The sequence below is a fragment of the Trematomus bernacchii genome, unplaced genomic scaffold (genome assembly GCF_902827165.1).
Source record: "Trematomus bernacchii unplaced genomic scaffold, fTreBer1.1, whole genome shotgun sequence".
Lineage (NCBI taxonomy): Eukaryota > Metazoa > Chordata > Actinopteri > Perciformes > Nototheniidae > Trematomus > Trematomus bernacchii.
In genome coordinates this window covers 2241642-2262287 of record NW_022987685.1, presented here as the reverse complement: position 1 = coordinate 2262287, position 20646 = coordinate 2241642, and the positions used below count along the sequence as shown (strand labels likewise).

General features: G+C 40.3%; 2 protein-coding genes across 2 annotated transcripts in view; one reads left to right on the top strand and one right to left on the bottom strand.

The window, feature by feature from the left end:
• Positions 1 to 1449: 1449 nt before the first annotated feature.
• Positions 1450 to 20196, bottom strand: LOC117487847 (B-cell scaffold protein with ankyrin repeats-like). The gene is given in 18 exon segments (XM_034136569.1): positions 1450 to 1954; positions 2054 to 2088; positions 2242 to 2321; positions 2563 to 2592; positions 2771 to 2834; positions 4205 to 4287; positions 4290 to 4388; positions 5733 to 5792; positions 8239 to 8442; positions 8685 to 8748; positions 13356 to 13552; positions 14181 to 14295; positions 15447 to 15479; positions 15481 to 15590; positions 15685 to 15823; positions 15918 to 16033; positions 17839 to 18234; positions 18776 to 20196. Coding segments are annotated over 17 exon segments (1836 nt in total). The 5' UTR covers positions 18789 to 20196; the 3' UTR covers positions 1450 to 1954; positions 2054 to 2055.
• LOC117487849 (serine/threonine-protein phosphatase 2B catalytic subunit alpha isoform) overlaps positions 4152 to 20646 on the top strand; it is an 84854-nt gene continuing 68359 nt past the window's right edge. Inside the window, exon 1 of the mRNA XM_034136573.1 lies at positions 4152 to 4274. The gene's annotated coding sequence lies outside the window, so the exon portion shown is untranslated. The remainder of the gene's footprint in view (positions 4275 to 20646) is intronic.

Sequence of the window (20646 nt, the reverse complement as noted above, 5' to 3'; positions counted from 1 at the left end):
ATTTATTTAAGTTGTGAAATGCAATGGAAGTGTAACTGTAAAAAGTCTCACGACATAAAAAAAAAAATAAGAAGCAAAATGCTTAAAACCTTAACATCTTACAATACACATTACTTGAATAAATGTTACTTTTCACTACTGAAAACAGGCATTACATTACATTTCCAGGATAGAAAGAGTCCGTTTGGTCCCCCATAATACATCATGACCGGAGTGTGGATATGGATATTCAGTGCAGGGTTTTGAGGAACAGAGGATCTTTGATCCCTGCTCTTTGATGTGGCGCTGCCCACATTCAGAAGCATGTTTGGTGTGGGCGACACATGCCACTGAAGCTCTATCTGTTGTCTCTCTGCACCGCTCACATGTTTGTGTATAAGATGAATGGAGGCCTATCTCGGTGGCCATGCCTGACGCTCAGACTGAAATATAGTCAGCAGGTGACAGGCAAACATATGCCTCAAATGCCACGGGGTCCTGAAGCCGGATCATCTCCAAAGGCTAACTGGCAGGTCTAAGTAGGAGCGGCAAATACATATTATTCACAAAGAGCATGATTGAACAGAAAAATGTGCCCGCCGTGTACCCAGCTGCTTTGTTGGCACACAGCTCAGCCTCTAACTGGGTTTCAAGACTGAGCTTGGATTTGGCCATGCATTCACTGAATTCCCCATGCAGCTCTTATTCATTCATTCGGGCTCAGGCCGGGCTGTACCAACACACTGCTATCTGTGTGTGTGTGAGACAGACTGTGTGCATTTGTGCCCATTTCTGAATAGTTTTGTAAATCACAGCAAATTCTGATTTTGACAAGTATATACAGGAAATGTTTATAATTCAGAGATTCAATGGATGTGATTTAAAAAGGCCTTTTCAAGCTTTATTTATGAAATGAGTGTAAAGCTGTTTGTCACACACAGATGCCTGCACTGTGGCAGCTGAACACAATGAGTTTCCCAGGAAAATGAAACCTTTGACCTTTCATTTTGCACTCACTTGCTGTTACAACACCCCTCTATGGACAGTGCTATTTATCCCAGTGTGCCGAGTTATAATAGTTTTTATTTTAATAACATAAAAAGTATTTGTGGTTTCAATTTGGCAGGTCTTGGCTGATGCAAAGCAGGATTAAACATGTGTCCTGTTTGCAGCCCGGCACAGTGAGAATAACTGCCCTGATGTTCTCACCTGCTGCATGAGTATTTTATGTTCCCTTTACATTCATATACATGTCCAGATACATTTTTTTAGCCAAAGCTTGCCTCCCAGCCATCAGGAGGTCAGCAGGTGCTTCTGAGCCAGATGTCTTTGGCTTCTTCACACAGTGAGTGTGAGGATATTTTTTAGAGATACAGCGTCCTCTAGAGGCAAAGCTGTGAAGGAGTTTTTGAAAAAGCTTGCTAGGAAAATGGTATCCCTTTCCCCGCAACACAGACCCATGAAACAGTATTTTACTTGCCAATCATTTTTTTAATGCAAATTCAAATATTTTTTGTAGGAAAGATTCATCATCATAAAGTGTAACAAATGGAAGCTTAATTATTTCCAAGATGACATTTATACAATATAATCTTAAATTCAGATTGTGATTCATAGTAGATGTTGACATAAAAAACTTGAATGACATGCATTTATTTAAAAAAAAGCTAACATGACACTAATGCTAAATATTTATTTCATTATCCATTCATCATTTTCTGGGAGTCATAAATGTCCATCCCAGTTTCTAACACAAATTGTATATTTCAGCATATATGTAATAACTTTTACCTAAACCACAATTACCTTCCATTGTGTTTTAAAAGAAGCAATAGCGGCCAAACAAGCAGGAGAAAACAAATTATAAAAAGATAGAAATATAAATCTTTGTTAATTATACAATTAACATGACAAACTATGTATTCAAATGAATTCAATCTGGTGGCAAAATGGAGTCTTTGTGGAATGTTGGAGCCTGTGAATATGGAAAATGTGACAAATTATGAGCTTGAATGAAAAAGAAAATTGCACTTCTTTAGAAATGATTTATAGGAGACATTGTTTTCAGCCCTACCTTCATCGTTTGTCAGCTTTTGAAAAGGAATTTGACTGCAAAACAATTCAGAGGGAAACTTCCTGTTAGGCATTTATGTTTGTTTACTGAAACTGCATGTCTGTTTCAACTCTAATAATATCCAGTATCATGTAAACTTTATATTAATACAAACTTCTGCCAGGCTTTTCCTTTGGCAGGTGACTCACATGCTGTCCTTTAAGTGGCTTGCTGTAAACATTAGACTTCACTTCTTGGCTTCCCCTTCGACTTTCACTCTCTGTAACACCTGCAGGGAAATCATCCAACATGCACAGCTGAACAGAGGATTGTGCAGTAAAAGAAAAATAAAAGAGTCCCGTTTAGTGTAAGTGAAGCTCACTCGATCAAAGCGAGGCACTGGGGATTCGATTAAATAACACTTCCCTGAGGATTAATTCCCCACTACTGCGACTGCGACTGGGGAAACTACAAAGGCATGCAAACACAGGTTTTCTCTGTACACACTCGATAGGATTTGAAAGACTCACTTGGCGTGTGATGAACGATGTTGATTTTATCTGCGGGGAGAGAAGAGTTCCTCAGCCATTTACAGTATACAGGTTATTACAGTCATTTGTAAGGCTCCAACTTTAACTGCACTGCATAATATTTTTTTTTTAAAGTTGAAGTTCCAGGAAAGCTTTCTGTGATGACAGCAAAGTTTAACCCTCATGTGAAGGATGGAGGAATATTTACCGTAGACACTGTCATCAGCCTCTCTACTGCTGACGATACTGGCTCTCAGCTGATTCAACTTCTCCTGCAGGAAACAGGAAACATCCATTTATTTTACCATTTTTTTCCTTAAAGCATTGTCTGTTTATGCTCTGGTTACAAATTAGGCTATTTTGGAACTTGGTTTGTGTATTTATGCCTGTATATTTTTACTAAATTCACCCAAAAACTTAGCATTTGCATCATTTACATATTTAAACATAACATTTCTTAAATCTTGTAAAACTAAATATTATTGTCTAATGTAAGTTATCACCTTGGTAGGTTTTACAGTGTCTTATATTTGTTAAAACACTGAACACTGTTCACCTGTAGTGTGTATATGGAATGTTACACATACATGCCAAAATTATGCTTATTATTTAGCAGTTTTTTCTGATTTATGTAGTTCCAAACAAAAATTCCAAATCCCTTCTGTAAAAACCTTTGATTCTAATATGTCAACAAAATAAAACTAGAATTTTGCACCTGCGTATTACTACTATACTACTATTGACTTTGATTATTTACCTCTGTATTTTTCCTATACGGTGTTTTTTAAGACACATCCACATACAGTACACATAAGTCTTGTGTGATGGTGATTGCTGTGTTTCAGTTCTAACTCCTGTCCTTCCCCCTCCCAGCCAGCAGGGGTCCCCAGTTCCCCTAATCACCGCCTGCCTACACACCTGTCCCTCATTAGCATGATTAGCTTCTCGGTGTCAACACTAGCTCGTTTTCATTTAGTTTAGGTTGTTTAAAAGAGTGCTAATATAACCTTTTAATCTCAACTTTACTACTTAAAAGTATGTAAATCAACTCTACAATGTGGCTGGATTTGGATATGGATGAAGTGGTAAGTGGTAAATTGTTTTACTCACTGTTTTGAGTATGTTTTGCTATTCAAAATAGTTATCACTACAATAAACAGTGTTTTTTTTACTGTACAATATTACATTATGTTGTATATATCTCATTCTATTTACATGTATATAGACTCCTGCATTTACTTGGTCACTTGCAACATTCTCTGCATTATTTAGCTTTTTGTATCTATTTATAGAGAGCTCAAATTAGCTCATATCATTTAAACCTGTATTACTTGATACACAGAGACAATATGACCAGTTCTGCAAAGAGATGCCTATTCCCCCTGCCATGTGACACACACAACAACACTGAATTTAATGTATGTTTTAGCAATGTAATGTTTATAGTGTCTGCTAACAGTAGGCTACAATTTCTACCCTTTTTTTTAGAGCCAAAGTGTCAGTCTCTGTTTTGCAGGACGGCGTATCATGAGCACACATGGTTACAGTTTTATTATTCAGTTTGATTTCTGCATGCTTATTTGTTCCAGTGTGTGTGTGTGTGTGTGTGTGTGTGAGTGATGGCAGTGTGTGATGGTCCCACCTGCTGCACCTCCTCCCCGCCCTTCTGATCCCGCTGCCAGTCGCTTAAGCGCTCCAGAGCTGCGTCCACGGTGAGTGCCCCCCCTTCACACTCTGCTGCAGCTCGATGAGGGTCTGCAGACCGCTCATCTGCTTCGGCACGAACGTATCATCGGTGGCAGAGATGCTGTCCTCTCGCCCACGTGCTGCAACAAACAACTCAATCAAAACGTCTGGAAAAAACATCCAAATTCTGAGCAAAAGGTGGAGAAAAATCAGTGGTTAACACACTGGATTTGATACATAATGGCATAAATTAAACTGTTAATTCCAGTGACAGATATAAGACAAGACGGAGAATAAAGCCACTCCAGATGGCATTCATACAGGGGATTTGTTGGTAATGTGATTCTGCTCTGCACATCTGTACTGCCAGTGAGTCGTGAAGATGGTTAGTAATGTTCTGGGTGACTGTGATGATCTTTAGATCTGTCACTCAGTGTCAGCGACAGAGGAGCAGAAAAATACCGTTATATCTCTGTAGACGTTCTTTCACACTTCGGATTTATTTCTCATCTTCTTGGCTTGTTCAAATGTGCTACCTTGCTTTCTTGCATTTGGGTTTCTGTGCCCATTACTGCCGCGATGACTTTTTTTCTTCATGGTAATCACTACAATTTTAACGCACCAGTAATTATCTAGGAAGGTAAGCATTAAGTTCTACCACCCAGCAGGTAATTCCAGCAGGTAATCAAACAGTTACAGACAAGGCAGCAAAAATCACTGGCACAGTAAAAGTCCTGCTGTCATGAGTAAAACATTTACAGTCTCAAAGTCGTAATGCAAATTCTGTCAAGAAAGGGGAAATAAAGACACAGTTGCGAGCAGAAAATATGGAAATTGCCTCCTGTAGCTGAGAGTTAACCTTGTGTTGTGATGCTTTGTGTTTGTAGGTTTTACATGCGTCCCCTTCTCTTTGACGTGATGTCCTCAGATAGATTTTAGAAGGATTTCTTTCAAATTTGGCACAAATGTCACGGTTTGCCATGTTAAAATAATGAAATGAGGATTTTTTGGGACACACATAAATGTTGACTGCAACCTGACTGCTTTGTGGAGGCATATGAATGCGAGGCGGTTTTCTCTTATTTAGCTCATCAATCTTTTGGGTCTTTCTGTATAAATGGTAAAGCCAGACCCCCGTACTTCCCCTAACCGAGAGGTTATATAAGTTCATAATATGAATTTTGAAACTGAAGTCTGAAAATAGTAGCTTTTTAAGTGGTTTAAAGGAACGTTTATCCTAATGCCCCCAGAGTTTTGCATGTCTCACAGTAGCCCACCCTATTTCCTGTTTGCTGCTGTAACAGAAATGTGTCAGTGTCTTGATACCGTGTTAATACTGTAGGTCAGCTGCTCTGATATTGATCATTCTTCTGTAATCAGTTTTTTTGTTAGTTTTTACAACTTATTGGTTGTGTAATACTAAATTCCTAGAGTGACGCTTTAATTGTGACTTTAAATGATGAACCTTATATCATTGAGATCACCTTGTTTAGTGGGAAGTGAGTACAGATCAGTTTCTCCCTGTTGCTTCTTCTTCTGGAACACTGTGAATACAAAGCAGACGTAACATTATACAACATTTATTTAGGATGCAGTGGTGACAAGTAACATTATTATTAAGTATATTTTGATGCAAAAATACTTTTGTACTTAAATAGATTTTGAATGACTTGAACTTGTAACAGAGTATTTTTGAAATGTGGTATTAACTACTGTTACTCAAGTAAAATATCCAACTCTGTTAGTATGCATATATGTTTTTTCTAATTTAGCAGTCAACAACCTCACAGAAAACATTCCAAGCTATACAGATTCCTGCAAAGCTTGTGCTTCTGCATTTCAAGAATTATTCCACAAGATGGCGTCATACCCTTTACTTACAAACACCGACTGATTGCCAAAAAGCCAAATATCCAGGAGGAAAACAACATCCTATTAGTGTTTGAGATGCAGTATAATTGAATCTAAATATCTGTGAAATGACAGGTTTGGGTTCACAGAGCTTAAATCTGTGTTCCTCTCAGAGAGAGACGTACACACTCCGCTCTGGGTTGAATTAGACGCCCTGAATGATGCTTTGGTTTGGTAGTGAGCACTCAGAATGAAAGGCTACTCTGTGTTGCTGTCAGAGCGGTGGAGCTGCGGCTGTGTGACCAACACTGGATTGAAATTCAACATCCACACCCTGCTAGATAATCCCACCTCAGAGCATTTCCTCCATGACAGCGTCTCTCTCTCTTCCATGTTTAAACACAGCTTGCTCGTAATACCAGCCTGGCTCTATGGCTCCATTCAGACCGAAACAGTGAGTGTAGTACAGCTGAGGACACATGACTGAAGCTTTGCCTTGTGTCTACATGTAGTTTACATGCCTAGTTATTCCAACATCATTTCAGTCTCATTTAGCTGGACACACTGCTGCGAACAAAAGCAAAACTCCTCATTATTTCCACTTGTGCAGCAGTGGTGTCCAATAACTGGCTCCTCTCCTAATCCTCCGCCGAGCCTCATCTCTCCCCTCACATCTCTCACTGCGGCAGTGGGAGTGAGGAGCAGAATGTGATCCTTGTGTGGTTTTGAAGCTCCGCTGTCTCAATAGATGGAAACCTCAGCATCCCTCTCCTTTTTCTCGTGCGCTCTGGGGACAAGGACGATGGAAAACACATGTAATGACTTATTCTGGCTGACTTGGCCTTGGTCTGGCCAAGATTGGTTGCAGATGGCAGCTCGGTAGTTGCCTCTGTTGCTGAGGGGATGGTTGGGATGCAGGGTTTTCAGTGGTGCACTCAATTAATTGTTTTGCTTTGTAGGTCCCCATTGGGCAGAGGGATGGCTTACTGGATATAACAGGCTTAATACAAAGCTTCATAATGGACATAGGGCGCCTGTTGCATTTCTGTGTGTTTTAAGTGATGGTTAGTGTGGGGAGAGAGTAGCATTATTATGTGGGAAAAATCAGTATTGTGTGCGTGTGCATTTGCAAGAAGAAAAAGAGCCCTTTTTAATGATTTATAGGGCTTAATAATACCAGTCACTTTTGGATGTTTCATCTTCATGAAATATTCACGCAGCTGAAATTGATGAGTTAGGGGCTGTGGGCTCTCCATGCAGAGTCTCTCTCTCACTTTTGTTTGTTTTGCAGCGCAGCGAGCGACCATGTTCTTGTGGTTTATGTGGGATAAAAACAAACTTCATCCCAAAAAGCATCTCCACTTTATTCAGCAGCACTCCACTGACGATGGCGATGCACATTCCAGGCACTTCATCCCTCCCACATGATGTCCCAAACTCCCCTTCACTTACTGCGTCGTTTTTACTCCGCTCCATCATGTCTGTGATGAGGGGAAAAACTGGCAAAGGATGTGCAGCACCTAATATTAACGTATTCATTTCCTGAAAATGTAATAAAACCCAATAATGTAACAACCAATAATAACCAATACATCGATAATGTCATACCTTTCAGATGGGCTCTTTCTTTTTCAAAACCAATTATGTTTTCACTTTGATGGATAATGTAAAACAATAACAAAACAGACTGATACTATCCAGGCTTTATGTAGAATTTTAAATTGACACCAGATGGCAAATGGCTCATCGTTATCAGGCAAAGATGCATTCAACTAAAACCAATATTAATCGGAAATGAACCCACCCTAACCGATGCTGATTGGTCGATGTGCAAAGTGGTCCATTAGACCAGAGTGCATCTTAGATCAGATGATCAGATGAGGACAAAAGCCACAGAAGAACACAATCCAGTAGATTAATTATCCATTAAAGGCTTTTTTTTTCCCTTTCTTATTTGCCTTGTCTGATCTCATGAAATTGCTGCTTTTGAAAAGGGTTTACTTTACTAAAGTACTTCATTGCAGTCAGGACATTTTATTACACTATTGTTCAGGCTATTATGATTGTGCTTCATTACATTTTAGTCGATTATTACATCATTGGCTGCAACAGAATGCAAGAAAACAAGCCATAAGTTACCTTTGGTGATGTAAGGAGTGCCGTCCTCCTTCACCTGGGTGCCCTCAGGCCGAGGTGTGGGTGCTGGTGGGCGATTGGCAATAACCACAGCTTTTGTTGAGTTCAGGATGGAGTCATATTCATCCTCCACCTCCAGTGGTTGATAGATATCTTCCTCCTCCCCCTCCTCTGCTGGTGGCTCTGCATGTTTGCTGGAAGTAGTCCCTATAACACACAAAGTGTTCACTGCACTATCCTGTCATGATCAAGTTCTGCATGATGCTTTTGTTGCTCATTTCACAGCGAATCGGAAGCAAACGCTACACGCTGTGCCCATCAGCGAGGGGAAAATATTCAGTGGTCGGAAATGAACAGCAACAGCATAATGATGTGCTGGAAAAAAAATACAATTCCATTACCGGCTTTCCCTTTGTCCTCCTTCCACTTCCCATCAGTCCCTCACTCACCTGCAGCGCACATCATTTCGTACACACTGGCATCACCATTGTCCTCGCCTGAGCTGAACATATTCTGCAACAACAAGAAGAGCATGAAGAGACTGGTTTTATTCTCCGTCCAAATCACAAAGGAGAAGCTCAATAGAGGAGATTTAGAATTCAAGGAAAGATATGTTAATGTTAAAGCTGGGTGTTTACTATGTTAGAGTGGATTGTCCTTTTCTCAGTATTCATGTTTGACAAGTCCCGATACATTCAGGACTTGTGTGTGACCTAATGTGTGCTTGGCGTGCACACTTCATCCTTCCTGTCAGCTCATTTTCTCACCTGTGTCCTCCATCCAAGGCACAATTATGAAACAAAAAAAGCTAAGATGACTATCCACTAAGCTTTTTATGCTCCGTCACAGTATGGTCTGATATCTGCCTCCATGCCACACTTTAATATTCAGTGTTTTCATGTCGGAGGTGACAAATGTCCAGACTATTAATTTCTCGCTGAATCTGTTAGGACTTCACTTGTTGGAAAAAGCAATTTCAGGACTATCGCAGGAAGAGAGAGGTGTGCTGTAACGCTGCCTGCTGCTGGATAACGGAGAGCAGCTTTCCCTCTGCTGCACAGTCGGCCTATTTGCTAATAGCACGCTGAGGGACAGACGGGGTATGATCAGGGTAATTATCAAATCAGACATTCTTCCCCTTTCAGTCCAAACATATCATTTAGTGAGCAATCCCAGACCCTTGGCTTGATATTTAGACTGCATCTGTAATTAGATTGAGACACGGATATCAATATCTTGCCATGTTTCAACTTCTGATCGAGATGTAAGGAACCGAGTCACATCTTTAAAAAAAAATAAAAAGCTGGATGGATTGTAGATTTAACCTCGAGATGGATTACAAAAGCCTCTATCATAATGCATATGATAACTCCTTAGGATTGCATTTCTATTATCAATTTGAATGGCTAAAGTCTGAATTTGAAATAAATCCCAGTTAATAACATAAATATTTGCAGAACATATGAAATACAGCTCACTTTGATCTTGACATCCTCCATATATAACCCCCACGCTCCGTGTTCAGTTTCCAAGCAACACAGCCACTCATGACTCAATTACAATATTGCAATGTTCCTAGTACTGCAAATCACTTATTGGTTGCCATGAATACTTAACAGTGGCGCTTCATAATGGGCCCAACAGGTAGAAAGGACGGGTTGATTACCGGCGCAGCGTGAACATTGACTAATATTAGTTGTATGCTGTGCTACAGCATAGTGTGGTATTTCTGGAGGTAATATCTGGACAGGGGAGGGGAATTTATTTACTAACCACGAATGCTAAATCATTTTACAGATGTCTGAAGCTGCAGGAGCCTCAGGCATTCCAGACAAATTCAGTTTCACCGAGCAGCAGTGCTGTAGACGGAACAGCAGGCAGGTTTTTGAGAGCAAATCTCACGCAAACCTGGTATAAAGATCAGGATTTTGAATCTGGTTTCTAACAGCTGAAATGGTCAATCCTCAACATGCGGTCTGACCTGACATCATGGTTTCAGGATAACGGAGTTTAATGCATGGCAGATTGTAGAGGGTAACACTGAACCCATCACTTTGATAATGTGCAGACCAAATGTGCAGACTTATTTATTGGCAGGGAACAATAGAAAGTAATCAGCTCAGCAGGAGAAGAAACAATCCCTTTCTCTGTGAAGGGTTATAGTTTTCTTTCAACCATAGTACATAACATTTAAACACAGTGGTACTGCAGTATGAGCTAATATGCTCACAATGGGGATGCTACAAATCTGCAGCTGGTATAATGTTACCCATGCTGACTTATAGTTTAGTATGTTAACATGCTAACTTTTGCAAATTAGCATTGACCAGATGAGGTGTTTCACTGCATTTAGCTTAAGTATAGCTTGTGTTGCCGTATGAGAAGTCAGATCACTAAAGTCAGTTGCTTCATCTTCTGGAGAATGCCTTTGCAACATTTGAATGGCAATCCATTCAATAGTTGTCAAGATATTTCAGTCTGGGCCAGACTAAATTCTAAACCCTGTGTCCTGCAAAAAAACAATACTATTCAACCAACTGCATTCTCAATTATTCTTCAAAGGAATCGTAGGAATCCATGATGGTCGCAGTTTAACATGGCTAAAGACTGACTCAAAGAGGAACATTTTTCAGGAGTCCTGCTTCCTTCAACCTGAGGGATGAGAACCAGTTAACTTTGCAGAATGAGGAGTACTGTATCATTCAAATGATAACATCTCTCTGGAGTAAGCTTAATGATTAAGCAGTCTCTGACTAACCAAACATAAAATGCAAAAAGGTCTGTGGAGTCAAAGTGCAGGGTGTCGCCATATTTGTCTCTCTTGAATTTGGATAGGAGTGTACACGAGCACTACATGCAGCACATGAAAGGCTCTGTGTAGTCTTCAGAGGACCATACAGTCATTTGTATTTATTTATCGAGGCCTGCTCGGCTCTATCTGAGCACACAGTGGAATCTTAGTCGGAGCGCTGAGTCCATCTTAATACCAAGTGACACTCAGCCAAATTTGTGACCCTCTGTTAAAATATTAAATGAGGTCAATGTGTGTTTGTGTTACTAATAAAGATTTGTAACTAGGCATTTTGAGGACATGAACATCGTCAATAACAGCGGAGCATTTTCTATATTTATATTCTAGTTATGCTCACCCTGAATAATTAATCTCTCCCATCTGGAGCAGTTCACAGCTAATTAACAAAGAAGTGGTGCCAGGGCAGAGTAGTGGATCTGACGCAGGCCCAGTGAGTGATTCAGCCCGTCTATGAAGCTAGGGACCCATCCATCTAGGATTTATTGACAAAGTGCTTCCACACTGACTTCCAAATCACTGATGCATCATGGGTTGATTAATTGGGTTGGGGGTAACAGTAAAGATCAGTTAATGAAACTGCTGTGCAAAAAAAACAAAGAAAACAAAACCCCTCTTACACTTCCTCTGTAGCAACATGCATGTCGTTTTATCTGTTAAGATGCATTTTAATTACCCTCCAAAGGAAATTGTAAATGTCAATTGCTTGTGCATGTCGATTTTGTAAGTTATGTCGCATCTATAGGCGTGTGGGGGTCCCTGTGGGGAGGCCTCGGTTTGACATCACTGCTCCCCTGTCAGCTGATCCGACTCGCTGCAGACTCGCCGAGCACCGCAACTCACTAGAGCAATCTGATCAAACCTAGCTCCATCTGCAGTCACTCTCAATTAGCCGCGTTGCTAGGGATAAATATGTTTGGAACAGCTGCTGGAGTGTCGAAATTCCCCTCAAGGGGGAACTCTCTATGGGTTGATCCCAGCCATCAGAGAAAGTTAAAAGTTGTCAGCATTATAAGGGAAGACGGGAGATGAGAGCAGATTTTCATATGAATGAACGCCGATTATCTCGCTGTCTGTTACACAGTGATATGTAGGGGATTGAACAATGCAGCTAACTGGAATCGTTTGTGCTCACATTAAAAGGATAGCTGTTTGAACTCAGTCAGTAATGTTCTATATACAAATGTATTATGTGCATCTATGTTTGGTTAAGTAATTGCACGACACATCAATAAACCTAAAGGTCATTCAAAGGCTGTTTTTGTGAGAGATAAATAACTAGTTTATCTGCATTATGATTACATCCTCCTCTACTTTCAAATGGGTTCTTCATTGGCCGATGCTACACCCTTCCATCAAGAAAATCTAACCAGTAGCTCTTCCGTAATCTTTCTGACAAACAAACGGCAATACAAATATTCCCTCCTTGTTGGATGTAATGTGTTTTCATCCTGCCTTCTTGTCATCATGTCTTCCTTTAACGATAATGTCCTCACCGCCTAATGAAATTAGCACTGGGAAAAACATTATGATCCTAGTGTCCTCCAGATTGATCAAATAAAGGGATGTGCATGCATGCAATGGATCTATTAAATTAGGATTGCAGCAAACGTGATGTTGTGTTTTAGTGAAGTGGGAGGTTGAGCAGGGAGAGGCTCTTCATATTAACACGGGGAAATGGCAGCCATTACGCCAGAACAACCCAACATTAGTGGCTGCATTAATTGTCTGAATGTATGCAGACAACCTGCGCTCGGAGCCATTGTGCATGCATGAACAAACACAACCTTTCTACTCTCTGTGGGGGTGTTCCATTAGGAACCTCACAGGCCAAGCGCACAGGAAGAGAGCCATGAGCTGAATGTAAAGCCGCTAGTTAGGGAGTGAGGTCGCCCCTGAAATACAGGTCACTCCCTGCTTTCCTCCTTTCTTTCCTCTCCATTCTGTTCATTATTGATAAAGCACCACTCACTCATAGTCCTCTGTACGCTGTATTGGTGTTAGTGAGTGCATTCCTGAGTGCTGCACTACATCCCCTGATCCCAGCAGCTGAGGTGCATTGTGCTATTTACCACAGCTGTCTGCAGGTATTTGGAAACTATGGAATTCCATTCAGGTGACATTAAATACTGCTGGCTCGATATAAACGATGCCTCTGTGTGGATTGAATTGGCTCATAAAGCACCATGAGAAGCTGTCATCGGATATTGACATTTTGAGAAATGTCTTCATTGTACATGAGGTCAATGAAGCTGATACAAGATTAGCAATAACTACTCGAGCAAGGTGAAGGAAATGAATGAATAGTTACCAGCCTTTCCTTCAAAAGGACGTGAAGCTGGGTATGGCCGTGTCTCTTGGCTATCTCAGTGGGAGTGTGTCCGTGGCGGTTGGCGGTGTGCAGCGCTCGCTCTGCACCGGGACACTGCAGGAGCACGCTGGACACGCTCCTGAAGCCATACTGGGCAGCAAAGTGGAGAAGTGATGGGACATCTGAATGGTGGAGCTCTGATGAGAAAAACACTTTTTTTTTATTCACAATCGATACATAATATTCCCTTTCAACTTCCTTTACATGTGCTATCTTGAAGTTGACCTAATGGGAACGATTTCACACAATCATGAGAGTGGAAGACAGCTCGGAGGCACTTATTGACCCCTTTGCAGCAGTTGAGGATCAATCTCAGGAGCTGATGAAGCCATCAATCTGCCACATAATGAGCCAATAAATGATGGAAGGCTTTCCTTTAATGGTGGATAATGTGCGTCATGCAAAAGTGAGGCATTTCAACTGTGAGAATTACGTTCATTACACATTGTTGCATAAACACATGCTCCGGGAAAGGAGTGAATTAACATCTGTTGTCTCGAGGCTTTTATATCAATGATGCCAAAGCCATACTTTCAAGTAATCATCACCTGTTACTCACGGGTAGATCTGCAATTAGTGTTTTCATCCCAGTTAGGGACTGTGTAAGTACATTTTGGGGGATTATACCTTACTGTATATCCATTCATACTGCAAATGATGCATGCTTGGCACTTTTCCCAAAAGTTTGAGATAGTATCTTTGCATATGTATGCAAATCATATGTTGTTTTGTTCAATGTCAGTCCACAATCCTCCAGTTGTATACCTCTCTGGGGTGTGTTTTCACACTGCAGTCCCTGAAACCCTCCGTTGGGCATGTGCTTTAACAACATGGAGGTTAACTTCTGGTCCAGATTCTGCACAGAAGACTGCTGAAGAGCCTGAAATGAAATAAAAGCATATCTCTGACTATAAATTGATGAGTAAACAAAAGCAGCACTTTTAATGGTGCCATTATAATTGTATGGTAAAATACAGTCTTCAGGGGAAGCTATAGAAGTTTAACATGCATCAAAGTCCAGTCATGTCAATCCAGGCTTTTAGTTTGAAATCCTCTTGGCCAATTCTTATTTTGGCATTGCTCATGTTTGCCTCTTCAGCAAAAGAGACCATAATCAAATGAAGTGTTCATGGCAGAAAGAGACCTGCCCTTTCATTTCCAGAGAGGAGGCAGTAAACAGTGGCGTACATAAACATCAGCAGAAATATGCGCATCCAATTAATTTTCTGTTACTTTCTAATGGCTTGAAGTGGATTGATTATAAGCAGCGTTTTAGGGCGGCCATTGCCTAATTTCTATAAATGCGTTGCATAACGATGAGTCACTATAACACATTCAGAGTGCCTCAGAAGAGGCGCTTTCCTCAGAAGGGAGAGAATAGAGCAGCATTCAAATGTGTTTCCTGCGTAACAAAATCAATGGTTGATAGACTTATTTGAATATATTTGCAAGTGTTAGAGCTTTAAAACTGAGGTATGCACACTGCTTGTTAAAAAAAAAAAAATGGTAATATTACTTGTTACAGAGTAATATTGCATACATAAGATTTAGAAATATTAATGTACATCTTCATAATTTGAATACCTTCTATAAAAGTGTTCCTCCATTTATGCAAACAGTGTCTTTTCAAAATAACTTCCCACTAACAAAACTGCTTTATTAGGTTTAGAAAAAAGTGTTTGGGCTTTTCTTTTTTTGCAAACTCTAGGTATGTACAGTCATTACATCATTTCACTCATGCACATAAGTAAAAAATGTACACGTTAACCTTACAAATAGCAGCCTTCTGTCTAAAAGTCCTGTGCTTTTCACCCATCCATCCACCATACACCTCTCTGTTAAGCGACTTTTCGCTCTTTATGATACATCATCTGATTCCTCTCTGCCCCAGCCATAGTTACAGACATTTTTTGAAACATAGGGCCGCTGACCAGGCTGCTGTATTGGACGCTTCGGGACTGAGACCAGGCTGATTTATTTGTTTGCCCCTCCCTGCCTGGTGCTTTTGAAACAGCCCTTTAATGGCTTTACCTGACACATGAAATCTACAGGGTCTGCTGCCCTCTGCCAGAAGGCAGGGTTATTTCCTCCATGTTGCTGTAGTATGCAGCTGTGCCTTGCTCAGTGGCACCCCATTGCTATACACAGTCACTCTCACATGTCCTGCTGGAAAATCTGCAACAGAAAACATGAAGAAACTTAACACAGAAAAGCCAAAAACACACTGTAGATTTGATTGTACACTCATTATGTCATGGTGCGTGTATACCTGGTGCATTGACACAGAGGATCCGTTCATTCCAGCAGACGGGCTTCACTCTCAGCCTCTGATTGTCAGCGGTGAACTCAACCTCAGCGTCGCTGCCAGCCGACTCATTTTTCAAAAGAATGAACACTTCCATGGAGCTCTGCCAAAGAGACAGTACAGTGAACTGCAGTGCAGTCAATTTTAGGGATGCTTTATGAAAAAAATAATGGCTTACTACTGCCTGAAAGCCTCACCCCACAGGGAACTCTGGAGGGAACAACAGCCATGGACCTGACACTGCGGGCTGCAGCCTTTCGCTCTGATAGCCCACGTATCAGGGGTTTGACATTTGCAGCTGAAGCTAATGCACCTACAAAAGATGGGACATTGAACATCACAATTGATTATGCACTACTTGTGAATTGTACAAAATGGGTTTCAGATACCATAAGCTAGCCAGGTCTATTTTGAGGCATGCTAGCAACATGAAGGAGCATATCAAAGTTAAATTCCTCCTCAGGATGAAGTGCACTAACTAATCCCTTAACTTTGTTATCTAGCACAGTTATCAGGTCAACATTTGAATGGTTTATTTGTACTTGAAAAACAAATGACATTGCACAAGCTAAAGTCAGATTAAAATAGTTAACATATCACCTGCTAAGCATTATAACATTTTAAAATAGTTAACATATCACCTACTAAGCATTATAACATTGTAAACATCATACTTGCTTGCGTGCTAAAATTCGTATTGCTACTGCATTCTATGTGTTAGCCTTAGCTCAACACACTTTTGTTTCTCAGTAGCCCTACAGTATTATTATTATTATTATTATTAAATAATAACAAAACCTCGAGAATAATTACAATCTAAAGCTAATTATTTGATTAAAACAAGAACAAAACAAACCAAGTTTAAAACTAAATAAGGTTATTTACGTTAAATCCAAAACTCTTTTATAATTAACATTTGAGTGAGTCAAATAAAATGATACTAATAATAGTATTGTTTCTGTTGGTGTAGCGCCTCTTGCAGTGATGAAGTGCACAGATCTCCACCTGTTTACACTCAAACACCCACATGTCTGTTGTGTGCTAACAAGCAAACGGCATCATCCTGTGTGAATAGGGAGGGTACTTCTGGGTTAAAATATAACCGTCTGTGGGATCCTGGCCTGAAGCACTTTCACTGTATCAGTGCAATGAAGTGACGCAGAGTGCACTTGAATTTGCATGGCTCACGAAGAGTAACAGTGATGGCCAAAGAGGAAAGAGAGACTATTTGCATCAGATGTTCCTCCTGCACATGCACCTGTTCAAATAGAAGCCCCCCCCCCCCCCCCCCCCCCCCCCCCCCCCCCCCCTCCCTCCTCAGCGTTATGAGTTTATACAAATACTGCAATTAGGAAAAACAGGGAAAAGGCCGGGGATAATTGGCCGGGTGGAAGGGACATGCTGGAGATGCTTAGTCTGTGCGGCTGGTGCTTTAAAAATATGAATGCCAATCTAAACAGTGTGTAAAAAAAGTCAGTAAACAGGTTTCCTAGCTGCTGCTGGGACATTCTCACAAATAATGAGGATTGTTTTCCCATCGCATTTATAGCAGGGAATGGTGCGGCTGTGTACAAATATTCCTAAAGGTTTCCTTTTTTCTGGCTTTGTACGGATGCAAATTGTGCCTAAATTACAGTTTTACTGCATGCTGTTAGGATATTTGAATGTAAAATTCCTGAATTCATTTGGCTATAATGGTCATTACATTTAACTGGGTAAAATAATACCTAAATAAGATATGTGGGGAAAATAAAACAATCTGAATTTGCAATCAAGTAACCTTAAGTCAAATGAAAGGGCATTTATCTTTTGCACTTTTACCTTCCTTTTTTGAAGTAAGTCCAATACACAATCATATGCAAGGCAGAATTCCTCTCAAGACAAAATCTTATTATGATGAGACAGTTTTGTATGCATTGGTCAATTTGCGAGTTAGGGCATGTCTTCAAATCGATCGAAAATATTCAATTACACATTTAGATGCTTATATTATTGTTATCTTAATATAAATAATCAACTGGCAAAGTTTCATGAGGATATCTATTAGTTAAAATGTAAACCTGTAGTATCTCCCCTTACAGCTAGTCAGTCAAAAACTTTTCAGAGCCATTGCCCTACCTTTTTTCACAATATCAGTGACAGCGGACAGGTACTCGTGAACATCTTGTTCACTGGAGACCTGCAGGCAATCGTCTCCGTTCAGAGGGACCTGCTCCAGCAGGGGGGCCAGGCTCTCCACCCCACACAGGAGCACCACCACAGCAGTCGCAGGACACAACACACGGGCCAGGAAGAAACGGCGCTTCGGACACAGCCCCTCCAGCATGCCCTTGGAGAGGATGAGGAGCTTGCAGGAGTACTGGGACAGGCGGAGGAAGTCGTCCTGCCGGCTGGACACAGTGGCGATGTCGTAGGAGCAGATGGAAGCCTCTGAGAGGGAACCGGTGAAGAGGGAACGCAGATATGTGGCCCATTGCTGTGCCTCACACTCATAGATGATCAACAGCTGCTCAACTACGAGATAAGTGGATTCAACAGTCAAGATATTTGTCTCTCAGGTTGTTCCAGCACAATCATGAGAAACGCTTTTGCAGGCAGGCTCTACTGAAGTCAAACAATCAATGGAAAATACAACATAACAATATAAGTTTTAAAATTATAAAAAGATCGCCTTCAAATTGATAGAACACATGCAGTAGATAGATTGAATCATATCTCTCAAGTATATTATGAAAAAAAGTACAGATTTACAGAAAATACTTTTTGCTATCACTTTTTTGTAGCATATTTAATGTAACCTACTGTTTGTATGTGAGAAACAGTGAAACGGCTTAACCGTCATAACCAATTTTGCTTTGATATTGAAATAATACAAAAACAACATTTTTCAATGTTTTTAATATTGTTCCAAGATGTATTGTGCCCATCAATATGTTGCTCTGAGCATTGCAGACCATCATAAATCAGCAACGCTCATATTAAAGCAATGGATCATTTTCATTACGGCAGTAAATGTAATAAATGAATAAATAAATAATTCAAAGGGACAGCTTACCTGCGTGGCTCATGGCTCAGCACTGTTTGTCTGCAGGTCTTCCTTCACACTGACAGGGGGAACAGTCTGCTATTGTCAGGAGGAGCACTGATAAGAGGGAGTTTCCTGCTACACCTTTATACACATAGAAACAAAGCCTCATTTAAACTAACATCGAGCCTGTTCTCTGGTCTGGTACAAGGAAGAAGTTTGGATGTCAGCCTTTGTTATTCAAACTTTACTGCAGCACTAGTTCCATGGCAGCGATCCTAAGTAATTTAATCAGTGGAATTAAATGTACTGCATGTGATGGAAAATCCCCAAAACTGATTATGCGGTTTGGACATCAAAAGCTTGTCATCCAAGTTTAGTTTTGCTTTCAACATGTTGCTATGCAAAACGATGAGTTATAAATGTCTAGTCATTTAAAGAATGTCTAAATAATGTTTATTAACTGCAAAGGTTGGCATACGTGGTTTAAAAAGGTCTCTGTTTGTATAATTATGAAGTTTGGTGGGGATTTCTTTCCTCATTATACTGCAATGCTACACTGAAATTGAAACTGAAATGACACACCCAAGATAACAAATAAAGACAACCATAGCTTATTATTTTATTCCATGGCATTTAAAATACAGAGTAGGTCTTCATGTGAGCAAAAAACAGCAAATAATAAACACAAAGGTCGCTGGTGACAGGTGATCAGTAGGAGGAAAAACTTGAGTCACAGACTTGCCCGAGTTTAATTAAGTCTGCACAGCAAAAGAGTGCAGAGCATGAGGAATGTTAAAACTAATGATCTGGTGTGAATGTCTTAGCACAGGCAGATACAAAGACTGTAGGATGTTCTGACCTATATGCATACCCACACTCTCCCTCATTGAGAGAAATGTTAAAGTCGGAGTTTCATTAACTGCCTCCACCTGTCGAACAACTGACTCATACCACACCAGCGTGTCGCTAATAGCCGTTTGCCACCATTTATTGCCTTTGGGCAGCAGTGGGTTAACTGAATTGCACCACTGTGGAGAAAATGAGCGGGTTGTAAGCTGAGGTCTCCTTCAGGCGAATGTACCTGGTGATGACTCACATCCACACACTTCCACTCACTCACATTTTCTCTTTGCCTACTCTGATCTAACCCCAAAGACAGGAAGCTAAACCCTCTTCTGGATCTGCAGTGAGTGCAACTTGACCTCAGTGAGTGAGATACGTTATCATCATCACTGTAAGCAGGACTGACACTGCACCTCTGGTCCTGAGGGGGGCACTAGAGGAAAAGTATTTGAGAATTCAAATGAGAAAGAACAGCAGGTCACTGAAACTCTCAGGATTCATCCTCTGGGAACTATGAACAGAAATTAGCAGATTTCATGGAAAGGTTCCTTTTTAATTAGAGGTGCATAGCTCGCTAAGATTGGATAAAATATTTATAAAGTTTGTGGCAGCCTGATCTACATAAGTCGATTTTGACCAGTAAAAGACAGGTCAGTTATGGCAAACATTTAAAAAGATATTTTATTTACCATGTCATTATTTAGTATTTGTATTCTTAGGATTTTTAGTTAGTATCTCAAAGTTTTGCCTTTTCATCTCGTCTAATTATCTGAAAAATATTTAGGTTTTATAGATTGTGGCTGTGTATCTCATAATGTTACTATATATCTAATAAACTTGACATAATTCAGCTTAAAGCTAAATGTTCATTGATCAAAGAAGGTCTTGCCAAAAAACTGCAGTTGAAAAATCAACCAACTGGCTTACAATGGCACATTTAAATAAATGTTCATAAGAGTGTATTGCTGTAATATATATGCTTTGAAAGAAAATGGATTGGATGCAGCAATAAACTATGGCTTGATCCTTTCCTTCATTTGAATCTGTTTGTCACA